This window comes from Marmota monax, unplaced genomic scaffold, assembly GCF_021218885.2.
Source record: "Marmota monax isolate L192 unplaced genomic scaffold, Marmota_monax_Labrador192_F-V1.1 WCK01_AAM20220418_F8-fsc00011, whole genome shotgun sequence".
NCBI lineage: Eukaryota > Metazoa > Chordata > Mammalia > Rodentia > Sciuridae > Marmota > Marmota monax.
The window spans coordinates 11,481,530-11,502,250 of NW_026693082.1; the positions used below are offsets into that span (position 1 = coordinate 11,481,530).

The 20,721-nt window shown below is 39.3% G+C and overlaps 1 protein-coding gene across 4 annotated transcripts in view; it reads right to left on the reverse strand.

Annotated features, from left to right (window-relative positions):
• The window catches only part of Smad9 (SMAD family member 9), a 68,370-nt gene that overhangs the window by 11,040 nt on the left and 36,609 nt on the right, over positions 1–20,721 (reverse strand). For 3 of the 4 annotated variants that reach the window (XM_046454213.2, XM_046454212.2, XM_046454214.2), the window contains exons 2-5: positions 16,620–16,764; positions 16,163–16,530; positions 10,867–11,124; positions 5,107–5,328 (exon numbers count right to left, since the gene is read on the reverse strand). In XM_046454213.2, coding sequence (XP_046310169.1) covers positions 5,107–5,328; positions 10,867–11,124; positions 16,163–16,530; positions 16,620–16,666 — 895 coding nt within the window. In that variant the 5' untranslated portion in view covers positions 16,667–16,764. Of the gene's footprint in view, positions 1–5,106; positions 5,329–10,866; positions 11,125–16,162; positions 16,765–20,721 lie in introns of those variants that run through there. The other variant, XM_058582543.1, reaches the window with a different exon arrangement.

Here is a 20,721-nt window from a genome sequence, read left to right on the forward strand (position 1 = left end):
ACACGAAGACTCATTACACCACTCTCTCTAATTTTGTGTATATTTGAAGTATTCTACAATGATGTATGATCAAGAAAATAAAAATACAGATTTCCAAACCCACACCAGAGCCTACATCAGAGGACAGGGCTGCGTCTTCCACAGGACTATTCCTAAAGCACAACTCCAGGGTTTGCCTCATTCTCTTCCAAACTTGGTATAATTATTACCAAGAGGACAGTGATTTCTCTTAAGGAAGGGGCACCTTTTCCTATTTTACATAATCACTTCTGGGCCATAGTAAGTCAGTACTTGAAGACTAAGTCTTTGTGGACACAGATGACCAAGCAGGTTTGGGTCCAAATGCACTATGCTGAATGTCCCATCACTGCCAGTCACACACGCAGCCACTCAGCCTGTGCTGGGTGAACTGGGCCATGATGCTTCTCTCTCACTACTGTGGTAGTGTTCCCAGTACACCCTTATACCTCCAGGACCCCCATCTACACATGAGCAAGAAACCCACTATAGAAAATCTAGACATGGAAAATTAAAGCCCACCATAATCCCACAGCCCTAAAACAATCACAGTTAACAACTGATATATATATTTGTCTTTTGTGAAGTATATTTTAGAAAAACAAAATTGGGGGGCTGGGATTGTGACTCAGTGGTAGAGTGCTTTTCTAGCATGTGCGAGGCCCTGGGTTCAATCTTCAGCACCACATAAAAATAAATAAATAAAATAAAGGTATTATGTCCAACTATTTTGAAAAAAAAGGTTTTAAAAAATTGGAATCATTCTCTACATGATGTTTTAAAACTCTCTTTTTCATTTAGTAATATATTATGAGGGTTTTTCCAGGATACCAGATATTCTGCAATGTCAAGTTTAATGACTGTAATAGTTATGACATTCTATGTTAAACTTTTTTAGGATTTGTTTTTCAAAGTTGAAGAAGCCATACCCATGCTCAAAAGCAGAATGGAAGGGTTATTTTGAGGGAGGGAAACTAAATCCTTGGGGAAAAAAATAATTCTAATAACACCTGGAAGGGCAAATCCTCCTTCCAATGAACTAACAAGGACCAGACTCTGGCATCAGGATGATTCCTTTCACGAACAGGAAGAATTTCTAGAATTCTATGGAACTTAAAACATGAAAGAAAATTAAGATTTGTAAAAAGTGAAAAATTTGTAAAAAAGTGAAAAACTAATTCCCAAAACAATGAAATGACTTGGGATACATGAGAAATTTTGACAGGGTGATCTTGATTTACCTCAGCAAACTCAATAGCTGGGGTTAATGCCTCAGTAATTATCATAATGATATATGTTTTCTCCCACAGAGAGAATAACAAATATCAGATAGGTCAAATGCCACACATCTACACCTGCAGAAGGGAAATGAGCCTGTCTCTTTCAAAGTGTCACCTAGGGAAGTGAGGAAATCAATAGGGATAGCCATCATCATTACCATCATTGTTTTACTCTTTAGCAAGTCACTGGAAAGCATTCAAGTGTGTTGCTTAGTTTTCAAAGAAGAATGTGGACAGATCCCAGATTAGAATTTAGTGTTCCAGACTCTCCGAGTGTCGAGAGCCATCCATGGGCTACGAGTGGGCTGCCATGCGTTGTAACCTATTAAATAGGAGAATCTGGTGTCTGAGAATGACAGGTGGACATTTCCTCTGGTTGACTGCCCTGACTCATTGTGAGCCCTATTCAAGCTCTGCCAAAGGTCCCACAGGGCACCAGAGATGGGGTAAACTGCTATAACCACACAGCATCTTTGAGATGGGTGTGTGACCTGCCAAGATGCCAATCAACCTGCTGACTGCAAGACATCACGAAGCAAGACTCCACCCTTGAAACTTTATCCCTGCTTTTGATGGACCCCCCTTCAATAAACCATGGGAGCCATTTTCTATTTGTCTAGTTCCAGCTCTTGTGTGGACTGGATATATTAAGGGCTCCGCTTTTGTAAACATATTTCTGGCTCTTTGTATTTTGTTCTTCACTAATTATTTTAAACTTTAAGTTTTCAGGTGGCTTATACCCTTCTCTGCAGGAAGAAGAAGAACCCCCCCCCAATGAGACACTGGCCATTGCCCCTGTTATTCAAGGTGTTGCTCTGCTGTTAAGAGGTGGCTCTGGTTGCTAGTGCTAGCTTGTTAGTAGCAACCTGAAACTTTTTTGCTGATGAGGTCAGAAGAACGGGTTCAATTCCCTTTGCACCAGATAACTGCTGCATGGCTGCAAATGCATGCTTCCTACCAACCCCACTGCCTCACGGTATGTCCCACTGGATGGAAAACGGAGTGAAAAGGCCTGGGCAGCCTAGCATAAACCATCCGCACCAGAGGGCACACAACCCGCAAGCCTGCACTGCCACCTGGGAAACAACACTAACTTCTTTTTGGAGGGCCTGCCAGCTTGGCTAAATTTAAGTAACAAAGAACACAAAATAAAATGGTTGCAAAGCTAACAGTAATTCTTTAGAGGAGAAATGGCTCATCACTAACTATAATAAAAAGAATTTTTTAAGCCATCTTCAACCTTTAGCCTCTCCCCCATCTAATCTCAAAAAAATTTTTTAAAATACATATATATATATATATATATATATATATATATATATATATATATATATACTTGCAGTGCTCAGATCAAACTTGAGGCCTTTTGCATGCTAGGCAAGCACTATACCACTGAGCTACACCCCCAGTCCACAGGATCCTTTTATATCCTATGAACTCTTGGCTTAAATCTATCTTCCCATTTCACATTCAGTCCTGCTCTACCCCTGCTCAGTTTTTCTCTATTTGACATACTGTATAGATTATCTCCTGCCTTTCTTTCCCTAGTTGCCCATAATCCAGGAAGGCAGGTGCTTTTGCTTTTTCTTCTGCCCTTACCCCTGGTGTCCAGTTTGGCTGAGTACAGGTGCTCAGTATATATTTGTGAGATGAATGCATACCTCTGAAATTTGCATCTCTATTAGTTAACTCTGCAGAGAAGTTCACTTTCTTGCTAACTTAGCAGTGCATTACAGACTTGGGCTAGTGCCCCAGGAAGCCATGCTGCTCAGAAGCAGATAATCACAACAGTACCTGAGAGCTATTCTTGTGATCTCATAGATCAATGGCCCTTGATTTAAAATAGCCCAAGCCAAAACTTTTTGCTGCCATGCTTTATGACATGCCTCATAGTGTCTCTTTAAAAAAAATCTCTTTTTTTCATATTAGAGTAATTCCTAAGCAGATTTCTGAGACTATTGTGACTTTGCCTTGGAGACCAAACAAAAGTGGAGAGCCTGTCCTTCCATTTAGGTGGCACCAACAGAGCCAGGTAGCCTGGGTTTTGGAGCAGGTTGCATCCTGGGTCTTGCTTTTATAGATTAGCTCTTAGTCAGCAACATAGGCACCTACTCTCTTTGTCCTCATCAATGACACCTTGAACAAGCTCTTTAATATTTTAATTCTCTTTGGAGTCACTAGCACCAGGAGAAGTCTACTAAGGAGATCAATCTGCAAGGCCTTCATCAAATAGCTCCACAGTGCTATGTGTTAATGTTTTGTCTTTAGATTTTACTGAAGAGTCTCATACAAAAATCATTTAAAAATAGAGCCACACCTGAGAAACTTGTTTAGGAATTCAGTCAAATAAAATTATTTCTTCCTTAGAGTAACAACTATTTTCCCCGTTGGGATAAGAACTACATGGAGACTGAGTTTCTTCTTTCTGCACTCCCTCTCAGGAAACCTACCACAAAAATCACAAGCACAGTCACAATGCTCTCTCTATGGATGACACACAGTCGTCCCTTGGTGTCTGGAAGGGTTTGGTTCCAGGACCCATGGCAGGTACCAATCTCTGAGGGTGCTAAGGTTCCTAATATAAAATGGTGTAGTGTTTGTATACAATTACACACATTCCTCCTGTATACCCTGGATGTCTAGGTGACTTAGAATACTGAATACAATGTAAATGATATGTCAATAATTGTTACATTGCTTTGTTTAAGGCACAATGAAAAGAGAAAAGTCTGTACATGTTCAGTACAGATGCAATTTATTTCTGAATGTTTCTGATCTGAGTTTGGTTGAATCCACAGATATAAAAAAACCATATACAGATAGTGACTGTACTTGAATTCTCTCCCTCCCCACCTTGGTTTCTGATTTTCTATTTTGTAGTTATTATTTCAAAGCAAAAGTTTTCTTGTAAGCCGCCTCAAAGGTGCTATGGAAGAATCAGAATGTAAATAAACATGAAGTAACTGTCTTCATTAAGCATCAACATCAATGAATGAATTCCACCTGTTTCTAATCAATGGCTGGTAGACTTAATACAACAGGGGACATTTGGGGAGTATGCAAGAAAGACTTAGGAAACATCACACAGTGAAATAATGAATCTCCCTAGAAATCTGAGAAAAAAACTTAAGACTACTTTTCCAGATGGGAAGAGAAAAGATCAACCAACTCTAAAGGTTCTTAGAGTATCAGGCAGACACCAACAATTCTAAAATAAAAGAAAGAATTTAAAGACCCTCATCCTGGCCTCAAACTCTGCTGGGATGTGCTACCCTTGCAAATATGGATGAGACAGGCCCCAAGGCTCACGGGTTAGAGACCAGTGAGGCCTGTGCCCACCCACGAGCTGTCACAAGAACAGCCAGACATGGGAGAGCCCCAGTCACCTATCAAAGGCTTTCAAGCATAATTCTTTCATATTTTCAACTCCCTCACTTCTAAGTGGATGCAGATCATTTTACCTCATGTCGATAACCATCCAGTCAGAATTCTTCTTCAGAAATCATCCTAGTTGGCATCGTTAGGCAATTCAAAAGTAACACATGATACCTCCATTGAATAATCTCATCCTTCTTTCAAAGGTGTCATCTTTCTTGGGTTTGCAACACACCACCCGCAAAGGTAGCCTGCTGACTGCAAAGGCAGAGAGAGCAGGACCCTGAAAGCCCATGAGCTCTCTCCTTTTGTGACGCAAGAACTCGCCCACGGTTTACCAGCCCTGGGTTCTTTCCACAAGGCCACATGGCCAGTTTGTGGCCACTCTTTCAGCTCAGAAGGCTACATCAAGGCATGACACATTTGCTCTTACCCTTTCCTATGTGTCTCCTGGTATTTTCTATTGTGGAGTTTCTGTTTACATTCGAAAGGAGTCCAAGACAGAACCTGTTCCTGTTGTTTGAAGGGTCGGTGAATCCATCTATGAGCACACTTCGGGAGGAAGCCTGGAATGTCTCCCCTACTCGGTTGTTCAGTTCATAGTAGGCGACCGAGCACCAGTGCTGGGGCTCCTCGTAACACACTGGACGGAAGTCTGAAAGAAAGGAAGCCAGACAGCACTTCATGACTGTCATACCTGGACCCCAAAGCCCGAGATCCACAGGGAAATGGAGATGAATGCTTTCAACCAGCAGGTTGGCTGTAAGACTAGTGAGGCTGCTTCACAATCTTTTAAACCTGCCTAATGGAAGCTGTTTTGGGGGTAGCTTGTGGAGCAGAGGCTTGTTAATCTTCCATGGTTATAGCATCTGTAAATATGCTTAATGGTCATGATGGGGACAGGGAAAAGGTGATATGAACAGACTGATGTAGAAAATCAACACCCTTGAAGTAAATAGCTCAAATGAAGCTATCAGGTAACTTCATCTTTACATATGAAAGATAGCATCTTACTCTTATTACGCCAAACGAAATCCCTAGGCCAAAAAGTATAATTTCTTAAAATTAAAAAAAAATCATTTGGGTATGATAAAACCCAAATCAAAACAGTGAACAGAATTTTATTTAAGAAAGAAATAAAAAAAATCTTAGAGGGGCTTACATTCTCCTGGGATATCTAGTTACAAATGGCATAAAAGTACTTTAAAGAAAGCTGGATATTTCATCTGCAAGCCCATGAATGTTATGTTTTCACCCCACACATTAATGTTACAGCAAGTGTTCCTGTAACTGTGTTTCCCAACCACAGTACAGAGTTCTTCCTTTTTTTTTCTATCCACACCCTTTCTCTTCCTATTGATATTTTTTCCTTGAATACATTAGTAATTCTCATATCTAGAATACATTCCTATATGCACTAAAATATAATTTTGTGAAACCAATAAATTAGGATTGCTATTTGATTTACAAAATGATCGCCACTTAATAAAGAGATCCTTTAAATAGTAAACTCCTTTAGACCCTTCCTACTCAAAATGTGGTTCATGGGACAGTTATGTCTCCATCACCTGAGATTCTGCAAGGAACGTTGATTCTTGAACCCCCATCCCAGATCTACAGAATCAAAAACTGCATCTATATTCAGATTGCTACTTGGTTTGTATGAACATTAAAGTTGAACAACTCCTCTACCTATAAACTTATGGTGCATATATATTTTTACAATGGAATAAAATCTCCAATTTTTTTAAGTCCCCAATTCCATACTAAATGTTAAGAACTACAAACTTCAACGCCAGGCAAGATGATGTGCGCCCAGCTACAGGGAGACAGGAGAATCACTTAAGCCTAGGAATTCCAGGCAAGCATGGGCAACATAGTGAGATCCCGCCTCAAAATAAACAAAAACAAGACTAAATAAAACAAAAACCATCATCACCACCACCAACAACAAAACCCTACAGACTTCTAAATGCTAGTTTAAAATTAAAAATTAACTTAACTTTTGTAAGAAAGGTGATAAAACATTCATTCTCAAGCACTGAAGAAAGCCAAATTTAAAATGCAAAGCCATGCTATCTGCCTCTTAAAACACATTTTGTTTTGTTTTTGGGTAATAGGAGACTCTCTTGGAGACATTTAGCTGTTTACCTGTGATTTACCACCGTGAGGTGCTGCTTGTACTAAAAGACTATCGGCAGTGGCATCTACAGTGCAGCCATTCTGGGTCCCTGGGGTTTATGTGGCATGATGAGGTGAGGGGGGTCAATGACAGGAAAGCAGTGAAACAAAGGCTTTGTCAGCTGATAAACTATGCATAGTCCAGTCTGTTCTGCTATTAAACTTGTGGGCTTGGGGGGCAGTGTTACTGCTAAAGAGAGACCATATTAACATAACAAAATGCTTCTAAAGTGACATTTTGAGTGTCTCACCAAAGAAATTGGTTGTTCTAAGGTTCCTTCTGGAAAGCTGCTTAGTTTTACCTCTGACTAATGAATTAGCATTGAGTCCAAATGACTTTAAGATCTTCAAATTGAGAAGCTATTCTCTGAGCTTTCATCAATAGAACAGTCTGTTACCTGGTTTGTAAAACACATAGAAAGCTGACTCTTCTTTGAAATTATTTATCTTCAGTTCCCAAGTTGCCATGGCTTGTACAAAGGCCACAGGAATGAATTAATTGTTCCTGAGGAGCCTCAAGATATGCCTCCAAAACAGAAGAGTTGAAAATCGATTATAACCTTGGGCCCAGGGCATACTGATCAGGGAGGGTCCTTCTCCTCTAGTATCAGTCCTGATCAGACAGTGACCTTAGCATTACATAGATGGCAGCTTATCAGGAAGTCATTCATAACACAATAAAAACTCTGAGGCAGTGGGAAAACTTCAGAGAGCAACTCAGAATAACTGATTCCTTCAGTTTCCATTCCTAATGCTAGTTCAGAAGAGTCTAGAAATGCTCATGGTGGAATCCAACAGTAGAGAAAAGCAGATCAGTACTACACAAGTAGTTCTCACACTGAGGAATGCACAAAAAAAAAAGCCAGTGGCACTTGCTAAAACTGCAGATTCCTGATCACACGTCCAGAAATTCTGATTGATCAGATCAGTAGGTGCATATAGCCATGTACATTTTAAGAGGCCCTGTTGCCAATTCTAATGCAGGAGCTTATGGGCCACACTAGGAAGCCATGGATAAAGTATTTCCTTACGACAAAATGTACTGTGACCCTAGTGAAAGAGTTATAAAGCAAAATGGCTCTTTTATAGGTCCTGGAGTAAATCGATCTAGAAAATTCAGATGCTGGATACAGAATTGTCATATGACTCAGCAGTCCTCTCCTAGGTCTACACCCAAAGGAATTGAAAGCAGTGACTCAAACAGATACTTGCCTGCGAGGGTTCGCAGCAGAATTCTTCACAAAAGCCAAATGGTGGAAACAAGCCAAATATCTAACAACTGATAATTGATTTAAAAAAAAAATTTGGTATGTCATACAATGAAATATTGTTCAATCACAAAAATAAAGTATTGATACATTCGACAACATGGATAAACCGTGAAAACACTTCATTAGGTGAAATAAGCCAGATACAAAAGTGCAAATATTGTATGTATCTACTTATAATCAGGTACCTGGAATAGGCAAATTTGTAGGGATAGAAAGTAGGATGGAGGTTACCAGAACTGGGGATGGTAGGAAATAGGAAGCTATTGCTTAATAAGTAAGGTGTTTCTCCTTAGAGTGATAAAAAAGTTTGCAAATAGATAGTAGTGATGGAAGCATGACATAGTGAATATACTTAATGCCACTGAATTGGGACTCTTAAAAATGGCTAAAATGACAATTTTTATAAAGGACATATTTTACCACAACTTAAAAAAAAATTAATCTTATATACCAAAAAAAATCACTGAATCGTACACTTGAAATAAATCAATCATACGGCATGTGAATTAGATCTTAATAAAGCTGTCTAAAAAATTAGGGGAAAACGAATTAATCTCAAAAGTTCCTTTTACTTATGTATGGGTCTGTTATTCAGGTTGGCATTTGTGGTTTTGTGGTTAATCATTCAGAGAAGAATTGTTTTCTCTGAAATGCACAGTGCTATGCCTTCCGTGAGAACCTAATCAGCTTCTGCATCCTGGTTGGGCTCTGCCCTTCACAGACAGAAAGAGGAGGGACAATATCACCTTGTTTATGTAACCAGAGTCAAAATGCAAAGTCCATACGGGAAATCATTATAGCAGAGATGTGTTATGTAAATATGTATTTTGCAACATATTTATCCTGTCCCTTAACCAGGGTTCTGCCCTCTCTGTAATGCCTCCCTCTCAGTGAACTTGGCCAGGTACAGAACTTCAACCACCTGCTCCCACACTCTGTGAGGACTTCTGAGATTTTGTCCAGGATCTCAGTCTGTCCCCCATATCAAGTCCCATTGATTCTGCCTCCTCTAATTCATTGCCTCTTTCCAATCCCACACCCATATTTTACTTCAAGTCCTTGTAGTCACTGCTGGTCACAGCCTCTATCGCCTGATTTACATGATGCTCTCCATATCACTGCCTCGTGAAGGTCAGAGGCCATGGTAATCATTATTGCACTTCTTGTCTTGGCGGGGTGCCGTGCACTTAACAGGTGCACAGTCATTACTACACTAAGTCAATGAAATGTCTTACCTATAGTTCTGAGCTTTACATGTTCGAAACACCTGTGTGGTAATTTCTTTACTCAATAAGCAACTAATGAACAGCTCTATGCTGGACATAGAAAAATAAGGAATCATAAAATATAAAGTGATAAATATGAAAGTATGTATATAAATAACTTGCTGAGGAGGCAAAAAGAACAAAGTACCTTGAAAGGGAAGAGGCAACTCCTATATCTTTCCCCATTTTACAAGGTCTTTGAGAACAGGAACAATTTTTGTTGAACATTTAATTCGTTTTCAGTAACCTAAGGCAATGTTTGCATTTAGAGTTTAATAAATATCTGTTTTTAAAAGTGAATTCATGGGCTGGGGATGTGGCTCAAGCGGTAGCGCGCTCGCCTGGCATGCATGCTCCCGGGGTTCGATCCTCAGCACCACATACAAACAAAGATGTTGTGTCCGCCGAAAACTGAAAAAAAAATAAATATTAAAATTCTCTCTTTTAAAAAAAATAAATAAATAGAAATAAAAGTGAATTCATGGGGCTGAGGTTGTGGCTCAGTGGTAGAGCACTTGCCTAGTATAAGTGAAGCACTGGGTTCGATACTCAGCACAACATAAAAATAAATAAATAAAGGTATTGTGTCCATCTACAAGTAAAAAATATTTTTTAAAAAAGTGAATTCATGAATAATAAATGAGTGCAGCAGATTGTAACCACCGCTGGCACCAAATGTATTCACGTTGGCCTTAAGGAAATTGTTAGTCCTGGATATTATTTATCTTACATTTATGAGTGTACTTAAATCTCTTCATATGTCAGCTTGGACCCACTTCACAGATGTGGCAGCACATGCAACTATGGCTGTGTGCTTGATTCTCCCTTTCTCTTTTTTATGCTTTTTCAATTCAGCAAATAGTTACCGAAGAGCTTTCTTTTCAAGCTGGTGCCCTGGCTTCACAGAGCAAAAAGTGAAAAGCATTGTCTGGAAGAAAATAATACACTTATCTTTTGTAGCCAGGGACTCCCTTTGATGGTTGAAAGAAGCCACCAAAGAAAAGGCCTAACCCTGACCCTCCACTTTGCCTGCCCTCAGGTCAAGTCTTTCTGCTTGGGCTAGAGATGTATTCTAAACTTATTTCTATTACTTAAAAAAAAATAATTCTTGGATATTCCCAGGAATGGTGTTCAAATCCTTTTATTTTCTGAGAGTGTTTAGAAGTGAGAATCAGAGCAAAAACACGTTGGCAAATAGGGCACAGTCCTGATCCTTTTTGGTTCATAGGCATATGATCACGCTGTTGTGTGAGCCTCCCGCTAAACATTGTTATGATGTCAGCACATTCCCCATATGGGTACAGTCCTGATCATCTTACAGAGAGGATCCAACACAGCCTATGGAGATTATCTTGTGACCTGTAGAACACTATACAAGTGTCAGTTACAGTGACTATGATTGTGGTTGTCCACTATAAATAATAGCTTCAGGTCCTAATTTCCCATAGTTTCCCACAGACCATGGCTCTTACTGACCTGAGTGTTGATATGGAGACTCTGGCTCAGAAGGACTTCCTGGGGAGTGGGGGTAGCTGGCTGAGCAGGGCGACTGTGAGAACACATGGCTTGGTGAGGGAGGGAGCGCAGGACACGGAGGCTGCTGGAAGGACTCGGGGTAGGTGGCATTGTGTGGCATGAGTGGCTCGCTATGCAGAGAGGCGCTTCGGAACTTGGCCAGGAGGCTGAGCTGGGGGTTGTATTCACTGTGTCTTGGCACGAGCACTGGAGGCAGCACTAGGAGCAGAAGGCAACAGGAGAGTGAGCGCTGAACGTTGCTCATCAGGAGAGAACAGGGGGGACACTTGCCTTTCTCATCTGTCCGCTTGTTGATGATGAAACCATTTTTCCTTTGGGAACTGCCCCTCTGCTATTCACTGTGCTCATCATACAACTATCCATGACGATCCCATCTCTACCCAAGAAATGAGTATGTGGGTCACACCAAACCAACAGCCTTCCTCCTTGCCACCTGCATCTTAAGCAGAATGTCACAACTGATGACAAAGTTCAAAGGAGGATCTTCCTAATGTCAGCACTCCAAAGAGACTGCCTATGCGCTCCTACCTTGGAAATGACTTAATACTTGGCTTTCTGGAGACCTGATTGTTTGCATCTTCTTTAATTCTGCCAATAAAGTCTTTTTTAAAAAGGCACAATTGGTTTCTATTGCTTGCAATAAAACCCTAAGTGATGCCCAGAATATTTTTCCTTCAGGGACCATGTTGAATTATTTAGATGATCAGCCTCAATTTCAGGTTCAGTAATGCTACTGGAATAAAAACATCCTATTTGTCCTTACAAAAAAAGATTTAAAGATTTAAAGGAAAGATTTAAAGGCAAGGAACTAAAAGTTATCAACTAAAATATCAGTGGTAAAAAATAATAAGGATAAACAAGTAAAAGATAAGCAACAATAAGAAAATCCATAAGTAAAATTTACTCATTTTAGTAGCTTCCTTTGGGGTTCCCTTCTTTAAAAATACATAGGTGCTCCCCAGCCCAGACCTGAGCTGATAAGAAACACAGGACTGAATTCAAATTCTCAAGGGTAAGCTTTGTCTGGGCACTCAAAGCTTCCAGGGACTAAAGCATCATATGCTGGCATAAAGGAGGTGCCATAAAGGTTGAAGTGTAGCCTGTGACCAATATGGGCCTGGAGAAACAGAGAAAATGGGGACATGATCAAAGAAGCAAAGAACTAAAAAACAATTTATTGAAAGAAAAGGTTTCTGGAGATGTATGGGGTAGGTTTAACTTCTAAGCATTCTACTGATTTATCACATGCAAGTATTGATTTTAAAAGATCTCATGAAATGTACATATTCTAACAGTGCTCTAAAAAATAAGGTATTATAAAAGTAAATATCAGACAATAACAACAGAGGTACAATAACATAAAACCTATCATTTGCTTTTTTTACAATACACTTATCTCTTTTAACAAGCAATAATTTTCAGTTTTATGAACAAAAAATAAACTCAAGCAGGTAAATGAAAGGTTGTAAACTAAAATCATTATAAGTAAGGGCAGCAGAGAATTAGAATATTTCTTCCCCCTTTACAAGCTAGTATTTATATATTCTGTCTTATGATATTAGAGACCAAACATTCAAGACCACCATGAAAAAGTGACATCGATGATAAACCATGAAGTTTCCTTTAATGTATTTTCTGTCTCTACAGATAAAAGATGACATAGCTCCTGAACAAAGGGGCTGACACAGTAAATGACAAATGGCTTCTTTTCAAGTGATATTTCTTCATCATAATGTTAACAGTGTTCAAATAAACACACATTTTTTTATGAAGAAGAATTTGAATAATCTCTGTGACTTCGTTTTTAATGTAAGATGTCTAAGTGTTACCTCCTAACACTGATGAACATGATGCCTCATGCCCTTTTGAATGCAGGGACTTCCATTTCTTCAATAGTAGATCTCAGGTACCCAAACAAACAACAACAACAACAACAACAAAAAGATAGTTTCCTCTAGGGTAAAACATATTTTGAGAGTATGCATTTTTACCATCCAGGTAAAACCAAGAATAATGAATGTTTGTAAAGAAAACTAATGGTCTTATTCTGGTTGTTTTGTTTGGGGCTTGTTTGGGCTTTAACTCAGTTAACCTTAGATTTGCAACTGATGGCAAATTCAAGGCCAGCCCCAGCAACTCAGTGAGGCCCTAAACAACTTAGAGAGATCCTGTCTCAAGATAAAAAATTTTTTAAAAAGAATGGGGATGTGGCTCAGTGGGTTAAATCCCCAGTACCCAGTACAAAAAAACAAAACAACAACAAAGAGAAAAGGCTCTGCAACTGGTCATAATTTTAAACACTTTCACTTAAAACAAAGCTATCCCTAATTAGCTCATGCCATTTCCACATCTCCACGACTGCTTACAAATGAGACCTGGATTACAGATTTTCATTTCTATTTTGAGCCACCTTTTAAAAACTATGCCATCTTCATATCTCGGTGCTACAAGGGGGAAGTAGCAGGAGTTACTGGGCACATGGAGTGCAGTGCAAAAAACAACTTTGGTCTCTTATTCAAAAGTTGTGTGGTTTTTGATGTAGTATGATTATTTAATATATAAAAAATCACACTCCTGAAATAACATCCAGCCACATGGAACAAAATCATCGTGAACGATGTAAACATTTTTGCACAGCTTTTACTAGATCTGAGCCAGGCAACCTGTGGCCTGAGGACAGGAGACCCTTCATCAACTGTTGGATACCAGTCTGAAAAAAATTGTATTGAAATTCAGAGTTAAGTGTTTAGAAACTTTCAATAGCAATTTGATGGAGTGATTTTTGTATCTATCTCAAATATTTTTCTTAAATTGACCTTGTATTTTGGAAGTCTTTTTTTAAATGTCATTTGCCCAGCAATTCATTTTATTGTATTAGAAATGTAAAAATCTACAACTGGTCTCTTACTACAGATAGCTTGAGAAGCACTGAAGACAACTATTTAAGTGATTATAGAATGAAAAGAAAATTAGAATGAAAAGAAAATTCAGTGTACCTAAAATACACAGTCAAAAAAATGAGATTTCAAAGACAAAACTTAAGGGTTTATAATAACTAGGTATTCAACAAACTTGTTAAGATTAACATTTTTGTTGTTCTCAAACAATTTATTCTGCACATGGCTTGATAGCTAGATGTAAAAGCTGATTCTTCTATTAAAAATTTCAGTTAGAAATGAAAAAAACTGTATACATTAAATATTACTATAAATTTATACCCTCCTAAGTCATCTTTCTGAAATTCAAACCTATGATATGAAATATATCTACAAATATAAAACATTCACATTATCATCCTAAAAGAAACTTCACCTGGTATGAAAATCAAAATAATCAAGTAATTCTTTAAAAGTATCTTTTTAAATATCCAAGAGGAAAACTTGATATATATTACAAAATACTTCTTACAAGCTGTTATGTTTTATAACTACATTACTTAGGAAGAGAAGTTATTTCTTTCTTTTTTTTTTTTAGAGACAGGGACAGCAAATGCAGTAGAGTAGAAGGCAAGAAATAATTAAAATCAGAGCTGAAATCAATGAAATCGAAATAAGAGAAACAATTGAAAAAATTGACAAAACTAGAGACAGGGTCTCTCACTGAGTTGCTTAGCACCTCACTTTTACTGAGGCTGGCTTTGAACTTGCAATCCTCCTACCTCAGCCTCCCAAGATGTTCTTTGGATATGCACTGTAGATGCCAAATATAACTGAAATCTTTGAAGCAAAAAAAAAAAAAAATCAAGCCATTTTTGTCATAAACTCAGACATTTTTTTTTTTTTTTGAGATGGGGTCTAACTCAAGCAATTTGATCTCAGATAAATTTTTTTTAACTTGTATTCTGGAAGGTTGTCTACATTGGCCTTGAATTCCTGGGCTCAAAGGATCCTCCCACCTCAACCTCCAGAGTAACTGGGACTAGAAGTGCAGACCACCCTACTCCACAATTTTAAAAATATGCAAAGAGTTCAAGAGAAGTAGGAAGAAGGGAAGAAAGCAAAAACCTCTGTGATCTAGGAGAAACGTATCAGATTTGCCAAGAACATAGGACCTTCTAATGGTCTTCCCAGGGTCTCTGTCTGCATGGTGGCCATAAGAAGCCACTTTGTCATGACATCCCTAACAACCACTTGGCAACATGATGGCAAGTTTGGGGAGCCTGAAATGATGCCTGCCTAAGACCGACATGAGCTGGACATGGAGACATTGCATTAAGGAGAACTGGATGTTCAAGCTGCTCCCTAGACAGTCCTGTCTCCTGATGGGACCGAGACAATCTCCTGGAGCTAATGTGACCCTTTGGTTTCCTGGAATGAGGCAGATGACCAATGAAAAAGAGAAGAAAAAAAAAAAAAGCATAGAAACTGTATTCCTGCCCAGAATTCCATAAGAACACTCAGTCCAAATAGAATTTCAATAAAACTATTGAAGTCTGCGCAAAGGAACAAAGAGATAAACACTAGACGTCTCCAAAATGGGGGTGAAATATACAGAGACACACACATACAGATATGTGAAGAGTATTAGAACAGTACTCTTCTTTAGTCAGAACCATATTTAAGGGCTGAGGGTATAGCCCAGTGGCAGAGCACTTGCCTAGCCTGTGAGAGGTACTAGGTTGAAACCCCAGCACTATAAAAAATGTCTTTAAAAACAACCACTGATCTCCCCCAACCCTGGCCCCTGGTGTTTTTAGTCCTGAAATAATTTTCAGCAACTCTTTCTGTAGCTGTTTTCAGATCCAGAGATGAGCTAACTTCCCTTTATCTAAACTTGAACAAAGTGGAAGCACAAACAAACAAACTTTGGTTCAGCTCAACACAAATCAAAGATCAATTCAGTTCATTCAGTTCAGTGTGTGTGTGTGTGTGTGTGTGTGTGTGCGCGCGCGCGCGCACGCGCCTGCGTGTCAAGGGGTAATCATTTTCCAGGATACTTTAAGCCCTTCCAAGGCCTTAAGAACTAGGAAAAGGTCATGATGATTTCTCCAAAGTTCATCAAAATAAACTGCATTTTTAAAAATCATATAAAGCTTCCATACACTTTGAAATTAAAATATATATTTTTTCTAAGTTTTCCTGACTACAAAATTTTGGATTCATTCCTAAAGTTTCAAACCTCCCTCTCTTCTCTCTATAGGTAAAAGTCCTGGTCTTGTGGGTACCCCACCATTCTCCACCAGTGGAACTTTAACTTTCACTTTGAAATAAACTGGGACATCATGAACAAAACCCACCTGGAGTCTCCACCCGGCGGTAGTGGTAAGGGTTAATGCACACCTCTTTCTGTTTGGAGCCAAAAGGGAACTCACAGCACTCCAATGGCTTCAACTCATGGTGGGACTGGAGATCTGGCCATCGCCACACCCGGCAGTAAATAACATGCGGCAAACCCTTGCGGTGGGACACCTGCAGGCGCCCATCCAGGGACCTGGGGATGGTGACACATTTGCTGGGTTGCCCAGGACAGCTGAGGGCCCTCTCCAGCTCATCCATGGCTCCTTTCTTCTTCTTTAGTTTCTTCACTAGAGAGTCTACGGCCTTCTCTGCCCACTTCTCCTCTTCATCTCCTTGCTTCCAGCCAAGCAGTCTCTTCACTGCGGGGCTGGTGAAGGAGAAGAGGGAGCTGATGGGGGTGCTGGAGTGCATAGGAGGTGGGCCACAGACGTCCCCCCACACAGAAACCGGACTCACGGCCCTTCACGGCTGGTCAGCAGCCAGGAACTCTCCAGGGAGGGCATAGGTACAAATTTGCCTTTTCTTCTGGAAGCAATTGTGACTGATTCCAGTTGGGAATTGTGCTGACTTCTTCCTAAGCCTGTGCATGGGTTGGCCAACCCTGAAAAACAAAGTGAGACTTGCGTGAGCTTCATCAGGGTGATTTTCAGAAAAGGAAACACTGTTCAAATGTTTTAACTTGAAAATTCAATCATCTTTTGGACACTGCCCTCCCTTATATCCCTTCATCCAAGTCTTGGTCACTGGCCTTAAAAACTTCTCTCAGAGTCTGTCTTTTCTCTCCATTTCCACAACACTTGGGGTCTGGACCTTGTGGTAAAAAGGACTCCCTCAGATCATGGTGGCAACTTCTGACTTCCCTTCTGCCCTCCTCCTCCATTTATTCCCAAACCTAATTTGGACCAAGTCATTTTCCTATTTAAGAAATGATGCGGGGCTGGGGATGTGGCTCAAGCGGTAGCGCGCTGGCCTGGCATGCGTGCGGCCCGGGTTCGATCCTCAGCACCACATACAAACAAAGATGTTGTGTCCACTGAAAACTAAAAAAATAAATAAATATAAAAAAAAAAAAAAAAAAAAAAAAAGAAATGATGCGGTTCATTGATTTCCCAAGTGTAAACTTCTCCACCTGGGTTTCTAAGCTCCTGTGCTCTTCCAGCAATATAGTCCTTCTTTCTTCATTTATAGGTTGCACAGGTAATCTACCTCTCCCCATTGTACGACATATATATACAAATGAAAAGGGAAAAACATAATTAGGATCACTGTAGTCTCCCCACTGGGAACAGCCACTCTTGAACCTATCTTCTTCCAAACTACCTGATAGGATGGCAGCTCTCAAACTATGTCCCAGGGATCCCCTTGGGAGTCCCTGAGACTCTTTCAGGGGGCTGTGAGTTCCAAATTACATATCTATGTGAGCTAAATCCACTTCCTGCTCTTCAATCAAAACAATAGATCACAATAGGTTGTGTGCGGAAGGGGATATGAGAATCTGGGTCTCCACCTGGCATTAAAGAGATCTGCAAAGAGAAAACAATGGCACTCTTCTCACTAAAGTCCTTTTGAAAACATAATTTCTAGTAGAATAATGTGCTTGTGTTCATATGTAATGGATTTATTTTTTTTAACATTTATTTCCTAGTCGTAGTTGGACACAATACCTTTATTTTATTTATTTATTTTTATGTGGTGCTGAGGATCAAACCCAGAGCCTTATATGTGCTCTACCGCTGAGCCACAACCCCAGCCCAGGTTTATTATGTTTAATGAATCAATAAGTAGTTCTAAAAATGTCTCAGTTTTAATTCCTAAAATGGAAAACACTGACAGACAAACCCACATACGGGTTATTGGAGTTCTCCATAATTTCTACAGTGAACAGAGGTCATAAGAACAAAACGGGTTGAAAAGTGCTTTTCTCCAAGTCCCACACAGTCACATACATAGATGTGAACACCAACAAGTGCTGTCCTTGCATTTGATACTCTGCTGAAGATCATCTGGATTCTTTACCCTTTCATCTGAAGGTGGCACTACTTCCTGAGTATTCAACAGACCCATTGAAGTTTCCTGGGGCAGAACTGCATTTCCTCCTCTGTGAAAGCACTGGCTTAAACAAAACCTCCTCTTTCTTCCAGATTTTAAAACCAGCCACCTCATTAATGTTCAGAGTGGCTGCTTCTGGACACAGTTTGAAGAAAACTGACTCATTTTAATCTCTGGGAATCAGTGTAGCTCACAATCTCCAACAATTGCTTGTTTAATATGCATTAAATATAATTTTCTCCTTTGCTTCCAAGGAGAGAAAAGCTGAACCCTTGCCAGTACTATAGTGTGCCTTTAAAAAACAACGACAACAACAAAAAAGTAGGTATTGAACACAAGGGTTCTCTATCATTCAGCCATATCTCTAGTTCTTCTTCTTCTTCTTCTTTTTTTTTTTTTAATTTCAAGACAGGGTCTCTCTAAGCTTCTGAGGCTGGCTTGAACTTGTAGACCTCCTGTCTCCCTTCCAAGTTTCTGGGACTACAGTGGGGATGTTGCTTATTGGTAGAGCACTTTTGTAGTATGCACAAGGCCCTGGGTTCAACTCCCAGCATTGGGGTGGGGGGAGAAAAGAAAAAAAATTGAGGCTGGATGTAGAGACAGAGGAAATTTCTCGATGGGAGAAAATCAATGAGATTTAATGAGTAGGATGCAATGCTTACATCACTGGATTCCTCATGTGGACCTTATTTAGGATTATATAAAAGTCAGCTGTGATGAAAGGAGAGTTAAGGACTCAAAAGTTGTTATTTTTCAGTTAGCAGTTTGACTTAGACCCAGTTTTATTTCGGAAGGTTGATTTTGTGGCTCAACAATTTGTGAATTTATAAAGTACAGTGCTCAAGTTATGTTTATCTAGACAGGTCGCTTCACAGCAGTGGTTGTAGGGTTGAGGGGCTTTCAGGAGATGTGGCATGACACAGAGGAACCCGAACCCTTACAGAGCTTTAGATGCTGCTTAGCATTACATCGGATTTGTTGTTCGTAAGTTGCAGCATCAATCTTTATGTTTAGGTCAGTGGTAGAGAAAAAAGCCTTTTATAAAAATGTTCACTAGAGTTCAACTAAATACACCTTCTTAAAAACTTCTGCTGTATAGAGCAAATGACAGTTTGCTAAAGTGGGCTGAGTTTGCTTTTTGTTTTTTTAAACTATGAGTTCCTCTCTATCTAATGGCCTGTGAAATCAATTTATCATCGGAACAAAATAGCTTTTGGAAAACCAACAAAACAAAACAGACTATGTTGCAGGACAGCTAACAAAGAAAGAGTAAGTGTAATAAAGTACGTGTGTATAAGCTCATTCCAACTTTTCATTCAGAGGCATATGCTCTGTGTACGTGTGGTGTTTGTGGTGTATGTGGAGTATGAGTCCAAAATGCAAAATTTATTTACTTTTCTTATTGCACCTTGCAATCAAAACTACTTAAAAAGCATTACTCCTCAACCATATATTTCCTCAAACTCTCTGAGGTTTACCTTGATTAGTGACATGCAGGGGGCCACTGAATTCCTTGGTGAATTCCCAGTTAATACTGAATCTATGATCTAAAAAGCTCTAAGCTAATATAGCTCTTAATTCTCCTGAATTTAGGCTCTCTGCTGTCTGAGGTCACTGCCCCTTTAAAATAATTAAAGTAGTCTCACAGTGGCTCCAAAACCAAGATTTTATAGTTGCAAGACAGCTCCTGTCCAATTAAACAGAGGCCTTTGCATTAAGGGAGACCCAAGAGTTAAATTTAGAATCTCAGAATGATAAACACCAAATTCATAACAATGACTTCCTGGTAACAGAATAGAAAACAGCAAAAAGTTAAACTTTGGGTACACCGAAGTTGAAAAGATGATTCTCTATACTTGTTTGTATGTTTTGTGTATTTTTTATAGAAGAAATAAGTATTAAAGTGAATCAAACTTAGAAACCCACAAACACTAAGGTTCTTGTTTGTGCTAATAGTTTCTATAAAATAAATAAAATTTGGACTCTCACAAAGATTTTTGTCTATGTAAATAACTTCTGTTTATCCAGGCAGAGATGTTTAAGCTTCATAAAGATAAATTCATTCTCATTCCTATATTTTAGCCATTAAAAGAACAAAGGGCCTCTTGTTTATCCCCAACTAGCCATAACATTAGCATCAACAGTGAGGTCTCCAACTGTCCCCATCTGCTCAGTACTGTCAACCTGGCTCCCAATAGCTTTGCCCATAGAGTTGAATGCCCATAGACTGCAGATGCTAGCCTACCATGGCCTCCTGAAGACACCACTGCCCAGGCTCACATAAACTAAAATAGAGCACTTCCACAGGAGCCAAAAAAAAAAAAAAAAAAAACTACTGTTGTAAAAATGAGAGGGTCAATTAATTCTGCTCTTACAGTTACACTGTTTTAATAAAGTACAAAGAAGAACAAAACAAACAAACAAGGCACCTTATAAAGATAAATGCACAGGAGGTATTTATATAGAAACATAGCCAGTTGATTCCGACATAAGATAGCAAGAGCTATGA